We start from the raw sequence: 20,692 nt of genomic DNA on the forward strand, positions 1-20,692 counted from the left end.
TGGCTAGACAAATATTTCTAATGTTCACTTTTAGTGTAGAACAAGGGAACTCAAGTACTTGAATCTCTAAACCACCTGTTTATGGACAGCACTGGAAAACCAATCTGCATGCACTATGTTTGAGTAAATGCTTCTATACCACGATATGAAAATCTGCATTGCCAGACAAACTTAAAGCCTACTTAAGTTTTTCTGCACCTTTCCCCCCTAACAGTAGTCAAAACCCTTGGCTGCCTATTCACTGAAAGTTAAGTTGCCCTTTTAAGGGTACAGCTATTTTCACTATATAAACCCACAGAGCTGAAACATCTAGGTGACATTGTGTTATTATAGTAAATGCCCCAGGGATGGCACAAAGTTCACACCACACTTTCCCATTAACTTTTAGCATCTTCTAGGTTTCAGCTTATTTCTCATCTAATCTTGGACTTCAATGTATCACCTCATTACTCCAAAAAGCCCACACAGCCTATTTCCCAAATTTTCTAAGGCTGTTATTAGTGTCAGAGCAGAAGAAAAAAAATTGGTAATCTAGGTCAGAAAATAACCTAAAGGTCGCTGTTTGGCAATAAATAGGCCTGAGGGTTATAAATGTCTTAAAACTTGGGTCGAGTCTTTCTAAAGATATATTCCTGCAAACCTAGAAATAGTTGTCAATTGCCAAACACTTCACTTCTGAAAAAGGCAAAATCAGGAAAGCTTAGAAATTGTCCCGTCCTTGGTTGCAATAGCTTTGTGTAAGGTGATCCTGAAAACCTAGCATAACTGGTTAATATACAAGCAGCAATTAATTTGAATACCTATTAGAATCACTGGAACACATTTAGTTGGGCCCCTTTTACTCTTCAACACAGCACAGTCACATGGACAGACTAAGAAAAAGGAGATGAAATTTAAATCAACACATTGCTTTTATTACTAAGCTACAAGAAAATGAAGTATGCTGGAACTCTGTTCTTGTCACTTGTCCATGATCCCTCCCCATCTCAACTGGCTAGATACTTAGTTGACAAACCATTATTTTTATCTAGATATGCTTTTAATAATTTGAATTCACACCAAATTTTGGTCTGTGACTTCAACTTTTGGTCAGTAACTTTTAGGTGTCCTCCAAGTGTAAGATTTCCTTCTAGTGGGTAAACGATTTTCTAGTTTCACCCAATGGGATGGTTTAAGGAAAGCAGGTGAACAATTCAGTGTTGTTAGCTCACTCAAACCCAAGCAAACTCCAGAAATTAACTTATACAAGTTGAACATGGCACTGTCACTGCCACACAAGGTGTTCAATTGTCCAAAAGAAATGCTTACAACCTTCCTAGAGGATGGCTGTTCAGAATAAACAGTATCCTAAACTGTCATTAATGACTCAGAATACAGTAATCTCCCTATATGGAGGGCTCAGTTGTGTTCAAATAAACCTTCCCCCATCGACTTCCTTCTCTTGCTAATTTTGGCATACAGACATTTCTCAAGGTTGTATTGATAGGTGACTAGTTAAAAAAGTTACCAGCCCATCACTTTTCTTCAACACCCGTTAGTCCACTGGCATAAAGTTTGTAATTATAAATTTAAGATAGTTTATTTTCTAAATACTTTTACTCAAAGGGGAAAGATCATTCCTAGCCAAGTTCTTACTTTGAACCCACTGTTTGGCATGAGACTGACCCTTGTTTAACAATGAAACTAGCATACAGAGTGTACTTGGAAGACCTCTGGCTTTAACCACTATTCTACACCAATATTCAAAGGGTGCATACTCCTTCAATCAGCACTATAAAAATCACTTCCCAGGGCTTGGAGGGAAAACGGTTAATGATAAGGATATTAATGAACGAGAGACAAAGGCCAGTCCAACATGAGTTAGCCAAACTTCTTTGAATACTTGTCTCTTACAAGCATGTACCCAAACCAAATAAAAACAAAAATAAAATCTAGGGACTAAAAACTCTAAAGCACTAACTGGCTATGCTCTCCAGGGAGAGCTATTAAGTGTTTTAGATAACAAGACATGAAGGTAATTATTCCAAGATTTGTGATTTATTCTAAGTCCTTTCAAGAAACCTTTGCCTAACTATGCCCTAGGTATCAATAACTACATCTTGGCTCAACTATTTCAAGTTACAATTTAGCAGCTTTCAAATGTTACTTCTAATACCCAACTCCAAGAATGTTTAATACAGAAAACATTCAAATCTCATGAATTTTACCCATTAACATTGTTCTTATCTTTCTGGGGGAAACTGAATGAATACTGGAGTGCAATCTGCTATAAATTCTGTTCGTTTTAATAAAATATTACATTCATATAAAAAATTAGGACTTTAAAGCTTATTCTACATTAAAAAAATATTCACACTGATGTACATACAACTAGACTTTTACACCAACTGTATACTACCTAAGAAGGTATTAAAGTATTTTTGTGCAGGAGAGTCTATTAGACTTGTAGTTTACATTAATGAGCTAGCGTCTAAAAAAAGTCAATTTCCATTAACAGGAAATCATTAAATACCAAACATGATCTAACCAAATTAAAAAATACTGATTTTTTTCTGTAATAAATCTAAAATTTGTTTTTACACTAAAGAGGTATAAGCCTTCTTAGTCAAGGCCCTCACTATGTACTGCAGTCCTGAGACTATGCCAGTTTGTTCTTATATACTTTTACACTTCTTTGTTATTAATCTACATGATTTTCCTAAGTACCAGTTGACAAATCCCATTGCCTTTAAGTATTGCTAAGCAAATTCTCTGCCACTGATGTACAAAGGCCGTTTCCCCAGCTTTTGCTCAGCAGGCATTGGATTTAACTTTCTTCAAAGAGTACTTTGTTACTGGGGGAAGGGAAGACCTTTAAAGGGTCCTCACTTTGAAATATGTAGCCCATGCTTGAAGTTCTTCTGCCCCTCTGTAGATGAGTCTGTGATACCATGCTGCTCAGCTTGATCGAAAGCATGTCCGAACAAAAAAAAATAAAATCTGTTTTCTTCTAATCAACACTTATTTCAAACTAATATTTCAATTTTGCTCACCACTGGGCTTAAGTCAATTTTTTCCTTCAGATCTGCTTTTGAATGCATTTGCTTTTATTAAATCAAAGAGAATTTAAGCACAGATGCAATTATTAGTGTAGCTCACTCCCTTTGAATTTTTCCCTATTTTTTGTGCCATATACACATCATGTCCTACTTCATCAGTTGACCCTTGTTCTCCTGTTCCTGGAGTCTGTAGGTCTACACAACACTTGAATGGCACAAACTAAAATACTGGGATCAATACTGATTGAATTAAAAGTTTGAATTGTTCCCCAGGTTAGGAATATAGTCCTAATAATTTATCTATCTAAACAGCAGTTACTCACATAAGGGATTACTAGCAGTAAGTTTATTTACTGCTGAAACCAAATGCCAAGCAAGACCTTTTAGTGTCAATTATTTCTATGGCCACCTGTTTCATCTAACTAGCTTGTAGCAACTTACAGGAGCAAAGTATAACAAAACTCACATAAAAAAAAAACATGATTTAAAATACCTAAACAAAATCCTACAGCAACCAATACAGGAAACCTGAACTTACCAGAAGCGGGCTAAAAACACTCGCATGCTAGACTAAATTCTAATTTTAGTTCTACAGTTTGACTCCTGATTCCTCACTTCATAGTGAGGCTCCTTTAGAAGATTTAAGTGTTCTGTGCAAACCCAATAAAATTACAATTTGGGGATCTAATGTTATCACATAGCTAGTTAAGTTAGCAGCATTGTGTAGTAGTGAAATCAATGACTGGCTTGCATGATGGCTTCTAAAAGCATCTGTTCCCAACGTTTCATGTATCATATATGTATATAATCAGGTGAGGACAGCCATTTGCATTTTGTAAACATGATCAACTGAGCATTAACTTCTCCCAGCCAGTACCTTTGCCCCTCATAAATGTTATAAGTCGTCTTGCGGGGAGGGGAAGAATTCAGCTTTATATTGTAAATCGTCAGTGTACATTTAAGTTTTTAAAACCTAAATGTTCCAAAGTACAAAGTAAAAGAATAAGCTGTCCAGAGAGCACACACTTAATTTCTCCTCTTGGGAGTTGTAGTATAAAGGGATTTTGAACCTTGATGGCGAGAATCCCAAACAAGAGTAAAATGAATTCTTTTATTGCAAACAAACGTCTAAATTAATTTCTCCACCCACTTTCTTTAGAAAGAAAAAGAAATCAGCAGGCTAAGGAGATACCCATTCGAGAACTGACATGATTAAAAGATATAAATGGGTGACTCACAATTTCATTAGCTTACAAAGATGGTGGAGTTAACTACTACAAGCACACTAGTTATACAGTATTTTGTGGGAGAAGGGCATACAGACATAGCTAACTTCATATAGATCCCATTAGACAACTGGATTTACAACAAGTTTTTTTTTAATAAGAAATGGGCAAAGCCAGCTTTCTTTTCAGAATCAAAATGCAGAACAAATGGAAAAATTTATGGTATTTAACCTTCACAAGTTTGAGCCTCCACATATAATGCAACCAAGTTTACATTTTTAAAAGCCCTTCTACATACACTCCATCTTCTCAAATCTTGGTTCCAAATTTTATCTTCATTCCCAATTGTTCCAAATTCCGTTGTTGAACAGAAAAAAAGAATAGCCTTCCCGGTTTGTCAGAAATTTCTTTCACTATTACCCACCAGTTCACAGAGAGGATGGAGTGTACCATGAGCAGTACAGAATCTTGTGCAATTCATGAGGACACTTAGTCCTTCCATGAATCTGGTTGCTAACATTGCTATTTTATTGTGACAATGACTCCCGACTGTTATTCTCTGTGAGAAATGGGGGAGTAAATGCTTAATAAAAGACACCAGGTACAAAGCAACATTTTACTTTTGTTGTGATAAAAAAAAAAGTCACATTTTACAGATAAAATGTAGAACCCTGAAATACTGACACATTCTCTTATCGTGCACAATGCTGAGGTTCTCTTACGAATCACTTTAAAACTGCAATTAAAAATGTACAAAAAAGAAAAGAAAAAAAATCAACCCACAAAGCTTCTAAAAAAGGAACCCGCAGGCACTTCCTCTTGTGGAATGTTTAAAAAGTTAGCCTACTAAAGAAAACAGTCGACTTCTTGTGAAGGTTTTGGAGAAATATGTATCAGTTCGTTTTATTTGGGTATTCAATAATATCCTTGGTGATAATGCTGACTCCATGGCTTCTGACCCCAGAATTGCTGTAAGAGAAAATTTTGTTTTTAAAGAAAAAAACATCAATAAGCCACTCAAATTGCTTTTAGGAAATGACAATGATCTAATTCAGAGTAATTGCTGAAAACAAATTTATACTTGTCACACTTAATTTCTACGTAAGACCAGAGACTTAAGTTTTAATTTACCAATTAATTACCCATATTATTTACCAATACACATTACAAAAAAAAACACAAGACTTGGGTTAGTTTATGTAATTAAAACTATTAAAAAGCCATAATAAACCATATGTAATAAATATTACTTTATCTAAAAAAAACTGTTAAACTCCAGCCTAACCATGGTTATAATTTATAACACGTTAACAATAGACAACTTGTCCTACTAATGTATATAGAACACTTCCACCTGATTCTTGTAAACATAAACAGTATAATTTATTAATCACTTAAGAAACTACTTACACCCTGCTGCCACTGGTTATAGCCCTGAGATTGGTTTTTGTAGCCACGATTGTTTCCTCGTCCTCTGAAGTTCTATGAAAGAAAATAAAATCTGTAAACAAAGAACTCTGAAACAAGTTTCAATTTTTAGGGGCATTTAGAAACCCTATATAAAGCCCCACCCATGCTCATTGTTACTGTCAGTATATCTGAAATTCAAAGATCAATAAACTGTTTTGCAATTATTTCAATGCCACCATTGAAATTATGTCAACGTTCTACACCAAATTATAGATGTTAGCACCTCTTGGAGCCATTACCTGGTTATAGTTCCCTCTGTTGGGCATTCCACCTCTGTTGTAATTCCCTCTGTTTGAGTAACCACCTCGGCCAGGAAAAACAGGGCCACGGGGGTATGGGTAGCCAATTCCACCACTTCCACCACCACCACCTCTCTGTGGCATATTGCCTCTCCTATTATATCCGCCACGATTCCCAGGAGCTAAACACAAACAGAGTTCAGTTTAGTTATGCTGTAAACAAAGTATAATTCCTACTGTCAAGTTATAGCATTAGTGAAAAACAAGCAACACCACATTTTAACACTTGTATACCTACTACCTACACCTACTGTAATTTTAAATTACATACTAGTAAAACATGGCAGCATAGAAATTAGCTAAGAAACTTTCTTCTTGGCTACTTCAAACTGTAAAGACCTCAGTCATTTCTAAATTTCAATTAAGCAAACAATAAAATTTACTTGCCTCCGCCTCTGAAATTTCCACCTCGCATATTGAATCCTCCGCGTCCTCTGTGGCCACCACCTCTGTTGAACTGGTTCTTGCCACTCTTATTTTTATTGCTCTTCTTTGAGCCAGTGTTTTGTTTCTTTTCTGGTGGGAGCGCCTTTTTGCTTTCTTCTTTATATTGCTCCAAAAGCTTTTGGGCTTCCTCCTTCTGAAGTTCAACATAGGTTATTTCATCAAAGCATTCAGCCACCTCTGGCAGGGTGAAGTTTCCTACAGAGAATAAAGTCATATTAAGTTAAATTTGCAAAACTACTGTAAATCCTACAACTTTTAACCATCTCTGAATATCTTTATTTCTTTCAACCTATTACAGTATCTGGTCATGGCTTAGTGACACCCTTTGAAGAGTAAGCCGAACACTATTCTATTTACTAAGATTAGTATAATCTTTAAATGTACTGGTGCTAAGAGTATTTCAGGCATTAACCACAAAGACATTAACAATTTTTTTTTTTTTGTTTTTCGAGACAGGGTTTCTCTGTGGTTTTGGAGCCTGTCCTGGAACTCGCTCTTGTAGACCAGGCTGGTCTCGAACTCAGAGATCCGCCTGCCTCTGCCTCCCGAGTGCTGGGATTAAAGGTGTGCGCCGCCACCACCCCCCCACCCCCGGCACATTAACAATTTTTTAAAAATTTCATGCCTTTCATTTTAAGGACAGCATGTTCTGGGAGGTCTTTCCCCTCTACTTCTGCTTTCTTCTGTGTCCTCTGCTTATAGTCTTCATCTTTTGGGCAAACGACAACAGCTTTCCGCTGGAAGCCTGCAAACAGGCACATTTTCCTCCGCTGGGCAGCAGCAGACACATTTGTCTTAAAGGATATAAAGAGAAGAGTTAGACAATCCTTCACCTCATCAATTAACGTTTTCTTAAAAGTTACAGTTACTGCTTACCTGATCCAGAATAAAATTCCGCTTTTTGCGGGCAGCAATCTCAATAAACTTTCCAAGACACTGTGGGGCTCTCTGCAACAGCGTGTTCAGTTTCCCAGTATCTGCCATTTGCTTCTTAAAACCTGCCACCTACCAAGAAAATTTTAATTTGCACACTTCAAGTTATATTATTTTTAATAAAAGCTTTCAAATACATACAGAACACCGGTACCATTTAAAACATAATTCAATCGCATCCTTTCATTACTATAAAAAAATGTAGCTTTGGGCTGAGCGCTGATGGTGCACGCCTTTAATCTCAGCATTCAGGAGGCAGAGGCAGGTGGATCTCTGAGTTCGAGGCCAACCTGATCTACAAGTCCCAGGTCAGGCTCCAATGCTACAGAGAAACCCTGTCTTGAAAAACCAAAATAAAGAGCTTTTATGACTTTAAATTGCCCTTTAAATTGCTTTTAAGGATTAATTTCTGGAGGAAGCAGTCACTGAACGTATTTTATTGAAGATAGATTAGCTAGGTGTATCATTTTTAGCCAAAATTCTGTCTAAAATATTAATAATGGAAACAAGCCACAGTTAAGTTACCGTCCCTTAGAATTATCCACCACTTTGCTAGCCATTTTAATTTCAATTTTACTTACCATCATTTTATCCATAATGGTATTTGTTCCAAGAATGTTATATTTCCCAGGGTTCTCAGCTGCATGCTTAGTAACCCAGGTAGTTTTTCCAGCTCCTGGCAGGCCAATCATCATTACAACCTACAGTAGGGGTGGAGAGACAGCAACACTTTTACAACTTCATCATTCATCAGTAAGTATTAACAATATTATAACTCCCAAGGATTTATCCTTGCTTGATGTTTGTCTTGTTCAATATTATAAACATTTTACAGATAATACATTAACAACTCACTTCACAATCCTTCTTCTCTTCGGGTCCCTTTGGTCCTCTAACTCGGTCCTCTAAGGGGACATTTTGAATAAAAGTAGAGTCTTCAGGTATTGGAAAGTATGGCTTTTCCTTCTGACCAAAATTAAATTCAACTGCACAGTTATGGCAGAGAACATGTGGGAACAGTGGCCGGTCAGCAAGAACTTCCTTACTGATCTTGAAGGCAACACCAAGATCTTGTCCATTCTTTGCATAGGAGAGTTCAACTTCATCAGTTTCGAAATTCTGTTGAACAGAATTTTTATAATCAGCTTGGATCTATTTTTGAGCTTTCTAAACTTGTCAAGGTACACAGAAGTATAATCCCCCCACAGTTAACATGTTTAAACTAAATGTAAACTAATGTTCATAAACACAAGACATGATCCATGACTTAGAGGATATTTTTTACACTATTCCTGTTATTATGTCAAATTGTGTTAGTGATCCCTAAAATGTGTCTTCCTCCAATTCAACTGCTTTTCGTGGCCAGGGCTCCGTCAGGGCTATTCCTGTTGCTAAATCCAGAGCTGAAGGCTTCAGCTCTACTGGCTGTTTCTCCTCAGTCCCCACCCAAACTCAGATACTACTTTACCCCCTAAGCCTCTTTTTCCTAGGCCCCTCCTGTCTTTAACGTAGATCTAGTATATAATCACACTGATAGAATTTCTTTAATTTAGACACACAGCTACTGGCATTTACAGAGAATTTAACTTACAGCAAAACATGTAATCACATCGTTTTCATCAAACTTCTCTCCATAATCTTCTGTCTCGCAGTTGCATGTTTTTATTCCTTTCAAAGAATATCCGTAAGAAAATTCTTCTTCACCTAAAAGGAAAAAAACCCCAAAAATTAAAATTAGGGCCTAGGCAGTTCAGACCCACCTAACCTATTTAAAATGAGTGCTAAAAAAGCCGTGAGCATATGACAATCTGACAGCCATCTCTTTACCAAATGCTTAACCGACTTACAGTCCACTATGATATAAACAGTAAACTGATAATTTACGTGTCAAAGGTAGTCTGTTTTAATCATTTTTAAAACTACAGAAGGACAAGAGGAAAAAAGTTTAAGTATCCTTGCTTGCACTTTCTAACTGTAAAATAGAATAGTAACACTGAATGGGCAAAATCAGATCAAAGCTTTCTAAGTCTCACTTAATATTGTAACCAGATCCTAAACATTCCCGCTTCTGCAGTACTCAAATATAAACTTTACCAAGCAACATTCCACTTGTAGTTAGGGACCAGCCAATGCGGACTTCATGTATGTCAATATCTTTTGTGTATAAATGCCTGACTGGGATCTTCTCCGTTACCTGAAAAATCAAATAGCTACATGATTAAGCTGAAAACCCAAAGGCAATTCCTCGAACTCTTAAGTTTATTTCATTTGGGCTATGGGCCAACTTCTTCCCTTGCTATTAAAACAAAGAAAGAATTCAATCTTTAGCTAAACACATTCCCCTCTCAACAACTAATAAGCTGATACATGGAACTAACAAAGGTCTGAATTAATGTAAACTTACAGAAATACCTTAAGTGAACTAGCTCTGTATACTCTTGATATTAAAAAATGTAACGGAACAGTCTCCTAAGACCTGCTTACTTCAGAGGAAACGTTAAGAGGTCCCTCTGATTGCTTACTTCAGAGGAAACGTTAAGAGGTCCCTCTGACCCGTTCCATCAACCAATACAAAGTTGCTGAGAAGTCACAAAATTAGATTTACCTTCATCTCAAAACAGACTTTGCCCTTTGACACACCATAAGATGCTCTTCCTCCAGCCCAAAGAAAAGCAAAACTCTCCATTGTAAGGGAAGAAGCACTGAGGCGGTCTCTTGATATTTTAAAATGCAGATCACAGTTATCTGAAATTATATCAAATGCCAAATTATTTTTGACATCCAGAGTATCTCAGCTATGTAGAAAAAATTCAGATGTTTTTCATTTATTACTGAACTGTTTTTATATCATGCTCTCGTCCCTACTCTCATTGAGCCCCACTCCCACCAAGGCAGACTTAATCATACACTAAAAAGTCAACTGCCAATCAATGCTGATGTTTCAAGTGCTCTAAGCATGTAAAATGATTGAGAATGCAACATCAATACATACCTGCTCTGCTCTTTACCTTGATTTAGAGGCAAGCAGTAGAGGACAGCAGGAAATCAAAGTGCAGTATGCCAGAACCAGGTAGAATTTACCAGTGACAATAAAAACTGAAGGGAAGCCACCACCAACTATTTTAAGAGAGCTCTTCATTCTGTACTTGGTAGACTGACACCAGGGTTCTAAAAATCAACTCACTTCTGAAAACTTGTAAGCCAGTTCAACCAAGAATCTTGGCGGTCTAAAGTGTTAATGTGTAGCCTTTTAGGTCTGCTTTACTCTTCCTGGTAAGGTATCACAATTAGGTATTAACTGCTGCCTGGATTATACAAATCCAGTCTTGAACCTACTTGTCTCTGGGTCACTAGCGCTCATCATGCAGCTTTCTTAGAATTCACCCTTGACAACTAATGTTATATTAGAAAGCTGCTGGTTGTTACTGAATTCATCCGCAGTTTGAAATTCAAGCTTTGTTCATAAAATTCCTGATTGCTATCAATTATTTGTGTTTAAAACAAATAATCCTGGCTGACTGGATCTAAAACTCTTCTTCCTAAGTAGCAATGTTCTCTTCAATCATGGTTTAAGCAACCCTGTGAATTCTTTTACAGTTCAGTAAGCAAAACTTCCAAATCAGCTTTTCCCCTCCTGTCAAGACTTCACTGACTGTAAACGGTTACGTAGTTAGAAACCAGCCCAAGCCTTACACTGAATTAACTCTCAGGACTCTGAACACAATCTGTATAAAGGAAAATGAGAATCCAAGTTTTAACCCCTTCCACCATGTGAAACCTTTTAACTCTTCCCTGAGGCACTGATTTTTTTTTGTTCTGCTCACACCAAAATGTTTATACATCCTTTTCAAATACTAAGCTAATGAACTTTTTAAAAGATCAAAATACAAATCTGACAGCTAAAGCCCATTTCATGGTTTGCAATACTTCTTCATACTCAATTGCAACCCAACTGGGTAAAGTAGCATATTTACAGCGCTGCCATTGATACCATTCGCTGCTGAAGAAAGCTAGTGGCTCAGATAGCCCACTGCTGCTGCCCCAGGTCTTTGGAAGAAATCAACTTATGTTAAAGCAGCAGCTACTGAACTGGAATTGAGAACAAAAGAGCAGTTATTGAAAAGGTAATATTACAATCCTTAGAATAGGGAATATACTTGTGTGCTAATGGGAAAATCATTAGTAAGTATTCAACTAGCCCAAATAGCTCACTTAATATAGTTCCACAAAAATAAAAAAATATCCTATTACCTAAGGTCAAGTTACAGGCAGGTTTTTAAAAAACAAGTTTCTGAAAGCTGAACAAAATTCGGTATTAGTTTTAAATCCCTAAGTACTGGAAATTCCAAGTCATAAAAATATTACCAATTAATAGTTTTAAAATTACCAATAGGAAGTAGTGCTGAATAATAAACTACTGTATCCTGAACATGACTGTTACCTTCCTGCTTTAAATCTCTAACGGGATTTCTCCACTTTGAGATCACCACCTTTCCTAACACTTAAAAAGCTGAGAAAAGAGCGGGGAAGCCCGCTTCACTTACAAGTATCAAGACAAACCACTGTGTCATCGAAGTGCTCGTCTTCTTCTTCAACAGGTGGCTGAGGAGACTTGGCTCTGAAAGACACAATTGTCTCCTGATAAAGCTGTTCCCACCGTGCAGAACGAATGGGGTTCAAACGGAAACTAGGTTAGGATCCTCTACCTGCTGTACTTGTTTTCTTCAATGTACTCAAAATATCCTCGGCCATGATCTTCTCGAGGTCTTTTAACACCTCTCTTTTTATCTCCTCCTTTCTGTTCTGTTTTGCCGTCTCCTACAACGACACAGACCACCGCCTTAAGAACCAAGCCGCAGACTAATGGTGAAATGTACTTTTCTGTTTCGACCCTCAAAAGCTGTTTTTTTTTCTCTCTACACTGGAACTACGACTTTAACCCTCGGAACGAAAGCGAATTAAAAAAAAAAAAAACAACCCATCGGCCCGAAATTGGCCTGGAGACAGTGACGCAGTTTGTTCAAAGACGCTAATTTTTGCGAGCCTAAGGTAACCTTCCAGAAGGCATTTAGGGAAGAGAACCCAGCGACGCTGCCGCCCGGCCCCACGTGCGCCGCGCCGCGCGCAAGCGGGGGAGGGGTAGCGTGGGCTCCCCCTCCCCTCCCCCATCACGAGCCCGCGTGCCCCGCCGCCGCATTGTACTGAGCTTCCGCCCCGCTCTCCGCGCCCGGCGCCTCCCGCCGGAAGTGACGTCACACCGAGCCCCTGCGCTGCCTTGCACAATACCGCGGCGCTCACCCGCCAAAGCCCGCCCGCCCCGGGACCTTCCCCCTCCCCCCACCCAGACATGTGCCCGAACCGCGCGCACGCAGCGCTCCAGCGGCCGGCGCTCCCGCCCGCCTCCACTCCCCCCCCCACAGCAGCTGCAGCTCCCCCCCTTCCCGGCGCCCGACATACATAATGGAGGCGCCGCAGGCATGGCGAGCAGATCCTCTAGGCGGCCCCGGCAGGCCTGGGGCACGGTCCCCACGCGGGCCTCCAGCCGCGCGCACCTACAACGCAACACTCACCCGCCGCCTTCCGCCTTCTTACCTCCTGCCTGTTGTTGGCCCTGCCTCGCCCCGGGAGGCGCCACCGTCACCGCGAAGAGCGAGGTGGGGCCGCTGCTCTTGCCCGCGGCCTCCTTGCCCGCCCCGCGCTGCTGGGGGGTCTGCTGCGCCGCCGCCGGCGGTTGGGACTGCTGCTCCCCGTGGCCGTTCTCGTCGCCCGCGCCCTCCTCCTCGTCGCCGAGCTCGTCCTCCCCCTCCTGGAAGCCCTGGTCGTCGCCGTTCTCGTCTTCCGACGCCGCCTCCTCCTCTTCCATCGCTCCCGCGTCAGCCGCCCCCGCCGCCCCGTTCTCCTCGCCCAGCTCCATCTGGTCGCCGTCCAGAGCGGCGATGCCCTCCTCCTCCTCGTCGTCTTCGGCGCCGGTCGCGGCCTCCTGCTCGAGGCCTGTTTCCGAGCGCCCGGCCGCATCGCCACCCAGGTCGAGGCTGCCGTTCCCGGGCTCCATGGCGGGGCGGCCGCCGGCTTCGTTATCCAGCGCGGCCTGGAGTCGATCCATGAGATCGGCCTTGAGGCCCTTGTCGGAGAGGCGCCGCTTCTTGAGCTCCTCCTTCAGCTCCGACACCTTCAGCTTCTTGACATTAACCGGAGATGAACTCATGGTGAGGGCCCCGGTTCACCGCTGACTGCTGGCTCCCTCGGCCTGTGGCGGCGGCTGCTGGTCGGCCCGGGCGGCGGCTGCGGCTGGAGATGGCTGAGTGCTGCAGAGCGGACCCGCCTGGTGTCGAACGGCGCCAATTCCTTTCACCGAGTTCGCGAGGCAAGACACGGAGACCCGCCTGGCGCGAGCGAGCACGCAACGTCCTCTCGCAGGGGCGGCGCCGCGCACGTAATATAGGCGCCCCGCCCCCTGCCGAGGCGAGGCACGCCAGCGCGCCTGCGCGCGCACTACCCGCCCCGCCCCCACGGGCCGACCTCCGCGCTGGGCCCTGCCGCGCAAATGGAGGCTCAGGAAGTCACCTTTCGGTTAAACCGACCGGCCGCAGTGGCCACCGGCCTTTCCGGCTTTAAGGTGGCCGCTCTCCGCTGCCCCCGTCGCCCGGAGAAGGCTCCCCTCCTCCCACGTTAGGCCCTTACTTGGCATTTCCCATTCGAGGACACCTCCTTTCTTCCATATTAGTTTGGCTTTTTTTATTTATTTTTTGTCTGTTCCTCCGACTCTTGGTTTAAAACTCCTTCAAGTTAACGCCGCTGCTCTGTAAAGCACAAATAAGCGATTGTTATACTAAAGTGGATTCTTTGTTTTTCCTTCACTTGATTGCGTTTTAATTTTTACAAATCCTTCCTTGCCAATCGGACTTCTAAGTTCCTCAAGGGCGAGGCCAGAGCGTTCCTTTTGTCTCTTCCATACCCAGTGGTGCAAGGCCTGGGGAACAGGCATGGTGTACTGCTCCGTGCCGCACGGCACACGGAGTGGGGCCCAGTGCTCCACTCACCGCATTTACTAGTGACCCTGGAGTAACCCTTAGAATTGCATGGAAGTTTCCCCTAGACGACTGACTGTAAAGACGGATCTGGTCCTCCAGTTTAGCAATCCCTTAGGTAAAGATGACAGGGATACCAGCTAGATTGTGCACCTTGATGCTTTCCGTTTTTTCACACACACTCTAAATTTAATCATGCTGAATTGCCTACAGACTTGTAAAAATAAAGCCTGGGAGTTAGTAAAAAGAATACACTTACTATAGTCCTATCAGTTGGCCAAGAGAAGCAGAACTATCAAGAGTTGAAAGCCAGCCGGGGATACATAGTAAAGTCCACGCCACCTCGAGCTACATAGCCAGAGAGACCCATATGTGAGAAAGAGAGAGAGAGAGAGAGAGAGAGAGAGATTACTCTTTTACTCTGTAATTAAAAATCAATGTCATCGGGGTGGTGGTGGCAAATGCCTTTAATCCCAGCACTAGAGAGGCTGAGACAAGCAGATCTCCAAGTTTCAGGTCAGCCTGGTTTACAGAGCTATTTCCAGGATAGCCAAGGCTTAAACTAAGAAACCCTGTCTGGGAAAAAAAAAAGGGGGGGGGAGTGTCACACTTGGCTACATAAGGACATAAGGAGTGGGAAGCCAGTCTGGGCCACCTGAGCCCCTTCTCTACAAAAACCAAGGACTGTGAAATGTTAGGCTATACCGGCTGTTCCGTGCTCTGGCAATAAAGCTATGGTTGGCCCTGTCTTCTTCCTGTGCACCTGAAACTTGGAGGTACAGAAATTAAATCTAACCTATTTGGCTAATATAATTTAACTGATTAATAAAATGATTTATTTGGTTCGTTGGTTTTCTTGAAACAGGGTCTCCCTATGTAGCCCTGGCTGTCCTGGAGCTCAACATATAGACCAAGCAGGATGAGACCCTCCTACCTCTGCCTCCTGAGTACTGGGACTAAAGACATGTGCCACCACACACACACACACATATATAGTTATATATAAATAATATATTAACATTTATATATAAGAATATATAAAATATAAAAGACTATATTAATGTATAAGTATATTCTTATATACAAATATATGAGTATAAGATTATATATTGTATATAAAAATATATAACTATATATAACTATATATATAAAACTATATATATATATATATATATATATATATATATATATATATGGTAACACCCGATTTTGTGTTACCCTCTCGGTACAGTTCATGCGCCACTACCCTACGCGAGTCAGGCAAGGGCCTGGAGATTGAAAGAACACACAAAGAGACCTGGGTCATTCGAAAGGAGATGCTGTTTATTCCACCTTGGGGAAATCCTTATATACCTAGCTGCTGCACAAGGATTTCCGAAATTACCACACCAAAGATGGGGTCAACAATGCCCTACAGCTAATCACCAGGCGGGGCAGAGGGAGCACAGGAACAAACAATGTTTTAGCTGGCTGACCAGAAACTGTCCTCAAGATGAACCCCAGGAACAAGGGTAGACCTGGGCCCTGCAAAATATGTATTCTTGTTTGCTTGATTTTCAGACAGGATCCACTGTGTAATGGTGGTGGCTGCTCTGGAACTAACTATATAGCCCGGGTTGGCACCAGACTCATATTGCCGTCTCTGGCTCCCAGGTGCTGAGTAAAGAACTTAGAAGGTTGGTCAGTAGAGATAGCTCAGCAGTTAAGAGCTATTGCTGCTCTTCCGAAAGGACCCGGGTTCGATTCCCAGTGCCCACGGTGGACAGCTCACAGCTGCTTATAACTCCAACTCTAGAGGATCTGAAATCCTCTTCTGTCCTTTACAGGCACGCACACACGGCATACACTCATATATATGCACATAAATAAAACAATCAAGAAGGAGTATTCTTTCAAAAGGTGACAAGACTACTAGAGACGTCTTCCAACTACAAACATCATCAGGAAGTGTTGTCATCTACCAAATGATTGTGGTATCGAAAAGCACAAGAGATGGCCAACATGAGAGACTATAGAACCGTCTATAATTCCAGCCCTTGGGAGGTAGAAGCAGGAGGATCAAATGTTCAAGGCAACCTCAGATACATAGTGAGTTTAAGGCTAGCCTGGGCTACAAGAGATCTTCTCTCACCATTCCTCAAAGTAGCTACTGAAATCTGGATTAATAAAAACAAAATCCAAAATTCATTCTTCATCACTCTAAGCACTTTTTATTATCCTTCGTAGCTGGTAACCTTGTACTGTATAATATAGAATAGACTATTTCCATCCCAGACTTCCTCGGGACAGCAGTTAAACCAAACATCCAGCTATATATATCTAGCTGTGACTCAACACTTGATTTTAGCCAAAAGGATGAACAGCAATTAGATGTGACTCAATTGACAGGCTACATAAAAAATTGGCCCCAGGGATGGGGAGAAAAGTGTGTCAGATACATAGATAGATAAATATGTATGTATTTGAAGACCAGCGTATGGCCCTGCAATTTCCAATTTATCTATGTAACAAATGTTTACTGAACATTTGCTGCATGTCCAATACTGCACAATATGAAGCCAAAACAGACATGCACAACACAGTGCCGGCTTATAGTGTGGAGAGACCGACATGCCGTAACTACGATGCCATAAGACCAGATGACGACAACCACACAGGAGCAGGCATCTTGACCAGCTGCATAGTTCCCATGGTGTAGGTCTGTACACACACTCACCCCACGTGAACAGTCACACACTCAAAACCAAAGCCCAACCAAACCTCACACCCATCCTTCACGAAGTCACTTGCAAGCAGTAATTAGCAAAGAACATATCACATATTCATTATTCTAAATGTGGATTTCTGCTAACTGGCCGTTGTACGTAAGCTCTTCATCAAAAGCTGGGGGAGAGGGGGTAGTGGTGTTGCTCAGTGGTTGGGCATGCTGAGTTCAGTCACACGGAAAAGCTGCCTGAGGTACAGGGGTAAAATTGAACTCTGTTCTAATAGTCAAGACACCGTGTACACTCGGCTCTGCACCCCTGAAATGCCTTCCTTCTCCTACGCTGCATCCACTCAACATCGCTCACACTCTGTATAAATGATTTAAGTGCTCTGTCCTAGCTGGTTAATTTGTGATTATTACCTGGAATAATTAAATACTTGCTGTGTACCAGCCACTGTGCCAGGCTTCTTATACAAAACAGCTCTGATTTTCATGGCAATCTCGCAAGATGGGAAATATTAGCCTCAATCTACAGAAATGGAAACAGAATCAGAGTGTTTAAAATGCTGGCCCAAGGTTATTAAGTGATGAAGCTAAGATCACCTAACTCTCCTGCTCAAGTTGTAGTTCCTGTATCAAAAAGTTCAATTCGTGGGCTGGGGATGCAGCTCAAGTGGTTCAGCACTTAGCCTCAAAAGCCTAAAGCCTTAAACTTAATCCCACCACCACCACCCCCACCACCCCCACCCCAGAATCTGGGCCTGGTAGTAAACGCCCGTAATCCCAGCACTTGGGAGGTAGAGACAAAGGGGAGTAGAAGAAATTCAAGGTCATCCTTTGCTGCTTTTGAAACCAGCCTGGGATTTATTTATTTATTTATTTTTTTTTTTTTTTTTGATTTTTCGAGACAGGGTTTCTCCGTAGCTTTTGGTTCCTGTCCTGGAACTAGCTCTTGTAGACCAGGCTGGCCTCGAACTCACAGAGATCCGCCTGCCTCTGCCTCCCGAGTGCTGGGATTAAAGGCGTGCGCCACCACGGCCCGGCCAGCCTGGGATTTAAAAGAAGAAGAAGCGCCGGGCGAAGAGAACTGACCTGATGATCAGAGCTTCTTTATGGAATAAAGACTACAACACGCACAGATCCTTGCAAAGTGACACCCTGGGACCCGAGCAGCCTGGTGGCTCTGTCCTATAAGGTATCTTGGCCAACATTAGTGATGTGGCAAGGACCCTTTGGTTGGTAAAAGTGATGTCAGTTTTGATACTGAAAATATACCATTACTGTCCCAAAGAGGTTCAGTTTAAACACTCACCAATGAAGGCAGTCACATTTGGGTTAATTATTCCGCTAGGTAAAAGATGAAAGTCATATTCCACAGAATCTACAACAACTGTATGGCCAGCATTATTTCCTCCCTGAAACAAAATAAAGGAAGAAATTGAGCCTGATAATAAATATGGCAAATAGCTTAACTAACTAATTCCTACTCAGATGGCAATATAACCCAAGGAAATCCAAATGTCTGCCATATATATAATTTACTAAAAAAAAAAATATCATTTGGTTCTTTCCATGCTACAGTACACTTGAGGGATTACTCTGAAAGGAACAAGAAATTGATGAATTCAGGTTTCTGGAGATATAGGAAGTCACATAACTTTTAAGAGAGGAAGGGTAGCCGGGCGGTGGTGGCGCACACCTTTAATCCCAGCACTCGGGAGGCAGAGGCAGGCGGATCTCCATGAGTTCGAGACCAGCCTGGTCTACAGAGCTAGTTCCAGGACAGGCTCCAAAGCCACAGAGAAACCCTGTCTCGAAAAACAAAAATAAATAAATAAAAGAAGAAGAAAAGAAAAGTGCAGAATTGCCCTGTAGGAGAGCTCCCGGAAGGGAAAGACCAGCCCTAAATGTAGGCAGCACCGTCCAATGGTCTGGTGTCCTGGACGGAATAAAGCAGGAGAGAAGGTCAGCCACCACATGTGATCTAGGCTCCTCCGTTGTCATCTGTGACCCCAGCTTCTCCAGCCTTTCAATTGGACTCACGAGAGAACCCCCAGGAACTTTGGGGTTCTCAGTATCCAACTGGGCTGGGATATTAGTCTGCTTGCTTTAGGGTCCCAGCTTTTTGTTAAAATTATTCCATTTGTTTATGTGACAGATTATTACATTGTACTTATTTTGTGCACACATGTGTGAGAGAGCTCATGTGTACCACAGCATATATGTGGAAGGCAAAGGACTGCTTGAGAGAGTTGGCTTTCTCCTTCCATGCTTTGGGGTTGGGGGTTCAAACTCAGGTTGTCAGGCTTGGTGGCAGTGCCTTTACCCGCTAAGCCACCTTGCTGGCGCTGGTTCCAGCTCCTTGAACTGAGAAACTACTGGATTTTCTGCCTCTCCGGCCAGGTTGGTCTCAAACTCACAGAGATCTGCCTGCCTCTGCCTCCTGAGTGCTGGGATTAAAGGCGTGCGCCACCACTGCCCAGCCCATCCGTTTAATCTTAATACAGGTTAAGGAGCTATGAAGAAAAATTACTTAAGATTCCAGGGGCTTTTGAAAACCTTAGGAGTGGACTCTATCAAGACCACCTACTCTCAGCAAGCATAAACATCTGGATCAGTTTCCTGGCTGCTGCTGCTGCTGCTGCTGCAATAAGAGCCAAGAATCCTGTGAGAGTGCACTGCGCAGTAGAGCCTTTCCAGGGGAAGGAGCCTTTCAATAGCTTCAGTACCCAGAGTCTGGTCTTAGAACAATGCATTTGCATTCAATTTTTTTTTTCAAGACAGGGTTTCTTAGTAGCTATGGATCCAGACCTGGAAATAGCTCTTGTAGACCAGGCCGGCCTCAAACTCAGAGAGATCTGCCTGCTTCTGCCCCCCAAAATGCTGGGATTAAAGGCATGTGCCACCACCGCCCGGTGCATTCAGTTTTCAACAAGACCCTTTCCCCTCCTCCACCTGCCAAATGCAAAGTTCAGACAAACAAATGCATGGACTAAGGATGGACAAAGGCATCCTTAGCAATCTGTCATTCCTGAGAATGTCCTTCCCATTCTCCCCCACACCTTTTGGCTTGCTTGTTTTTGTGTGTTTGTTTGTTTGTTTGCTTGTTTGTTTTCTTAGGTAGAATCTCTTGTAGCCAGGTCAGCCTCAGACTGCGGCAGTTCTTCCAAGTGGCAGCATTACAAGTGTCAACCACCATGCTTTCCCCTTCAACCTAACATTGTTGACATCTGGCTTAGCTAAACAGCATCCAGATTCCCTGTAAGCAAGTCTGTAGAACATTTTCTCGGTTAATGAGTGACGTGGGCTGGCCCTCCCCACAGGAGGGTGGACAAGGAGTGGGGATTGGTGGGTGATCCGGGGTTATGAGAATGCAGGCTCAGCAAGGCATTTTGAGCAAGCCAGTAGCGGCATTGCTCTTCCACCTCTGCTTTAATTCCTACCTCCACGTTCCCTCCGCGAATTCTTGCCCTGACCGCCCTTCATGGCAGACTGTAACTGTAAGCTGAAATAAACCCTCTCCTCCCCAAGTTGCTTTTGGTTA

General features: G+C 42.2%; 1 protein-coding gene across 1 annotated transcript; it reads right to left on the minus strand.

Moving 5' to 3' along the window:
• Positions 1 to 4,135: 4,135 nt before the first annotated feature.
• Positions 4,136 to 13,826, minus strand: Hnrnpu (heterogeneous nuclear ribonucleoprotein U). The gene is made up of 14 exons (XM_041635370.1): positions 13,006 to 13,826; positions 12,120 to 12,231; positions 11,958 to 12,031; positions 10,019 to 10,158; positions 9,508 to 9,607; positions 9,005 to 9,117; positions 8,269 to 8,532; positions 7,995 to 8,114; positions 7,357 to 7,485; positions 7,106 to 7,274; positions 6,421 to 6,675; positions 5,974 to 6,155; positions 5,675 to 5,746; positions 4,136 to 5,233 (listed from the first exon to the last, which is right to left on the minus strand). Exons 1-14 carry the CDS (start codon positions 13,616 to 13,618, stop codon positions 5,180 to 5,182), a joined length of 2,397 nt encoding a protein of 798 aa, XP_041491304.1. The 5' UTR covers positions 13,619 to 13,826; the 3' UTR covers positions 4,136 to 5,179.
• Between the last annotated feature and the right edge of the window lie 6,866 nt (positions 13,827 to 20,692).

This window comes from Microtus oregoni, unplaced genomic scaffold, assembly GCF_018167655.1.
Source record: "Microtus oregoni isolate MIOR12 unplaced genomic scaffold, Mior012 000047F_ref0000412, whole genome shotgun sequence".
Classification (NCBI taxonomy): domain Eukaryota; kingdom Metazoa; phylum Chordata; class Mammalia; order Rodentia; family Cricetidae; genus Microtus; species Microtus oregoni.